Below are 2,721 nucleotides of genomic sequence, written 5' to 3' on the forward strand. Positions count from 1 at the left end.
CACACACACACACACACACACACACACACACACACACACACACACACACACCACACACACACACACACACACACACACACACACACACAGCAGCAGCAACACCACCACCACGATTGTCGTCGTCACCTGCGACTGCGAGTAGAAGTGGCGCATCCGGCGGCGAAATTCCCATCAGCGCAGACACATCCTCCTCGCTCGGCAACCTCGATGGTGGTGGTGGTGGTGATGGTGGTGATGGTGGTGATGGTGATGCTGGAGAATGGGTGGCTGAGTTTGCTTCAATTGCAGCGAGCTGTGCACTGAACAACTGACTCTGCGTGTGAATCATCTAAACAATCCAAGAGCAGTGGACACAATAACATCAAGTATGTGTGTGTGTGTGTGTGTGTGTGGGTGGGTGGGTGTGTGTGTGGGTGGGTGTCAGCTGCAATCAGCAAGCGACGATCTTCAAGCAACGATCACCGCACCAAGTTCATGGCATCGACAAGTACGCGTGGCAGTGGTAGATGAGCAACAAGCGTGCATAGAACAAGTCGAGGGCAGCCCAGGTCTCACACCACACACGAACCGTAAGGTGGTCTTCGATGTGCTCCAAGCACAGCGCGTGCGGCAGGCCCGTGTCCACAACAGCCTCAAACGCGTCGATCATTGACGCGACCAAAGGAGACGCTTGCACGCGCGTGCGAGATGCCACTGTGCCCGTGCGTGCAAGCGTGGCGCCACCACCAGCAGCGTCTGTGGCCACACCGAGCGAGGTCGGCGACGGCACAGCGCAAGTGGTGGCGGGCGCTGTTGTTGATGGTGGTGTGGAGCGTGGTGTGCTCGGTGCAAGCGGTGGCGCTGGTGTTGGTGGCACAAACTGGTCCGAATACGATGGTGGGAAGAGCGATGAGGAGGAAAGGCCGATGGGCCAGTGCTGCACACATGCATCTGGTCGAACCGTCACCACCTCAACATCATTTCTGGATTATTGGGGGAGGGGGTTGTTAACCACAGCAACACAAGTGGTGAACACGTGTTAAGAATGGAGAAGGGAAGGTTCTGTGGTCACCCACACACGCACACACACACACGCACACGTGTAAAACACGCACAAAAAAGCGCACACACGAACACACACAAACACACACACACACACGTGTAAAACACGCACAAAATAGCACACGCACATACACACACACACGAACACACGTCAAACACACACACACGTAAAACACGCACAAACAGAGGACAAGCACGCACGTGTCTGTGTTGATGATGGCGCATGACGCAACAGACACGGGTTCGCCAAAGATTCCAAACCGAACAAACGACCGCAACTCCTGCTCCTGTTGACACCAAACGCATGCACGCACACGAGCGCACAGTTAGCGAATGAACAGCCTGCGGTAACATGCAACCAGTGTGTGTGTGTGTGGTATACATGCGTGCAAACACGTGTGTACCAGGCTGGGCATGAAGTTTGGTCGTGGAAGCCCCTGCAACACCGCGCCCGTCACAAACGTGTGCGTGTATGTCAACTGCAGCGAGCGCCCCAGTGACCGCGTGAAGAGATGCTCCTTCTAATGGCGGGAGCGGATGGTATGATGACGAAGATGAGTGCTGCGCAATGACAGTGATGATGGTGGCACAGTGTCAATGATGATGATGATGGTGGTGTGGAGAGGGCAACAGACAGCAACACATGTACGCAAAGCAGGCTGAGCTTACATCGGGGCTTGCCCGCAGCGCCGCATGTGACATGGCCTGAAGACGTGACGACACAGCAGTGGACGACAGATCCGGGAACACACGCACACATTCGCTGGACCGGAGATCCACTTGCGTCATGTCCTTTGCACGAGGTTCACTGCCGGTCACAGAGCTGCCGTTGCACGCGCTCTCCTGACCACTCTTCAACTGCGCACCACCGCAGCCACTGCTATTGTTGCTGTTGCTGCTGCTATTGCCATGGCGGCTGCTATCGGTTGTGGTGGTGGTGGCATGTGCTTCTTCTCCCAATACACCGTCTTCGCCGACATCCATGTCCTCACCATCACCACCACCACCACTGTCACCACCACCACCATCGCCCTGCTGCAGCTGTTGTTCCGTAACGAGTGCGTGCCCCTGCGGTGCGACGTTCAACTCAAACACTTCACTGCAACGAAGGAAATACGTGATGATGAACAGAAACTGTCGCACGCGCTCCGGATCCTGTCCAACCACAATCGTCCGCGATATCCTGGCGTGTTGCGTATGTGTGTGTGTGTGTGTGTGTGTGTGTGTGTGTGTGTGTGTGTGTGTGTGTGTGTGTGTGTGTGTGTGTGATACTGACGTGAGGGCGTTGAAGGAGTGGGACAGTATGCGCGTTCGCACAAGCTTTCACAGCGCTTGCTTGCTTGTAGGCACAGGGCACACGGCTGTGTGCTGCAAACGAGACCTTGGTGGCGACGAGCACGTGCCGTAGAGATCTGTGAGCTGCGCCCACAGCGGATCGTATGGGTGTGCAGACGCCTGACGATGTGCACTCACTGCTCGAACGCGTGCATACACATACAAACACATGCATACACGTTGATTGGGGTAAGGTGAGGAGGCTAACGCAAGACAAGCAGTGCAATCACTCCCCTTCACACACACACACACACACACACACACACACAACAACACACACACACACACACACACACACACACACACACACACACAACAACACACACACACACACACACACACACC

General features: G+C 55.5%; 1 protein-coding gene across 1 annotated transcript in view; it reads right to left on the reverse strand.

The window, feature by feature from the left end:
• Nucleotides 1–472: 472 nt before the first annotated feature.
• The window catches only part of PTSG_12194 (uncharacterized protein), a gene marked incomplete at its 3' end in the record, with an annotated part of 6,296 nt that continues 4,047 nt past the window's right edge, over nucleotides 473–2,721 (reverse strand). Inside the window, exons 7-10 of the mRNA XM_004994674.1 lie at nucleotides 1,711–2,224; nucleotides 1,446–1,562; nucleotides 1,243–1,328; nucleotides 473–962 (exon numbers count right to left, since the gene is read on the reverse strand). Of these exons, the coding sequence (XP_004994731.1) occupies nucleotides 473–962; nucleotides 1,243–1,328; nucleotides 1,446–1,562; nucleotides 1,711–2,224 (1,207 nt within the window). The remainder of the gene's footprint in view (nucleotides 963–1,242; nucleotides 1,329–1,445; nucleotides 1,563–1,710; nucleotides 2,225–2,721) is intronic.

Source organism: Salpingoeca rosetta (genome assembly GCF_000188695.1).
Source record: "Salpingoeca rosetta unplaced genomic scaffold supercont1.10, whole genome shotgun sequence".
In the NCBI taxonomy this organism is placed as follows: domain Eukaryota; class Choanoflagellata; order Craspedida; family Salpingoecidae; genus Salpingoeca; species Salpingoeca rosetta.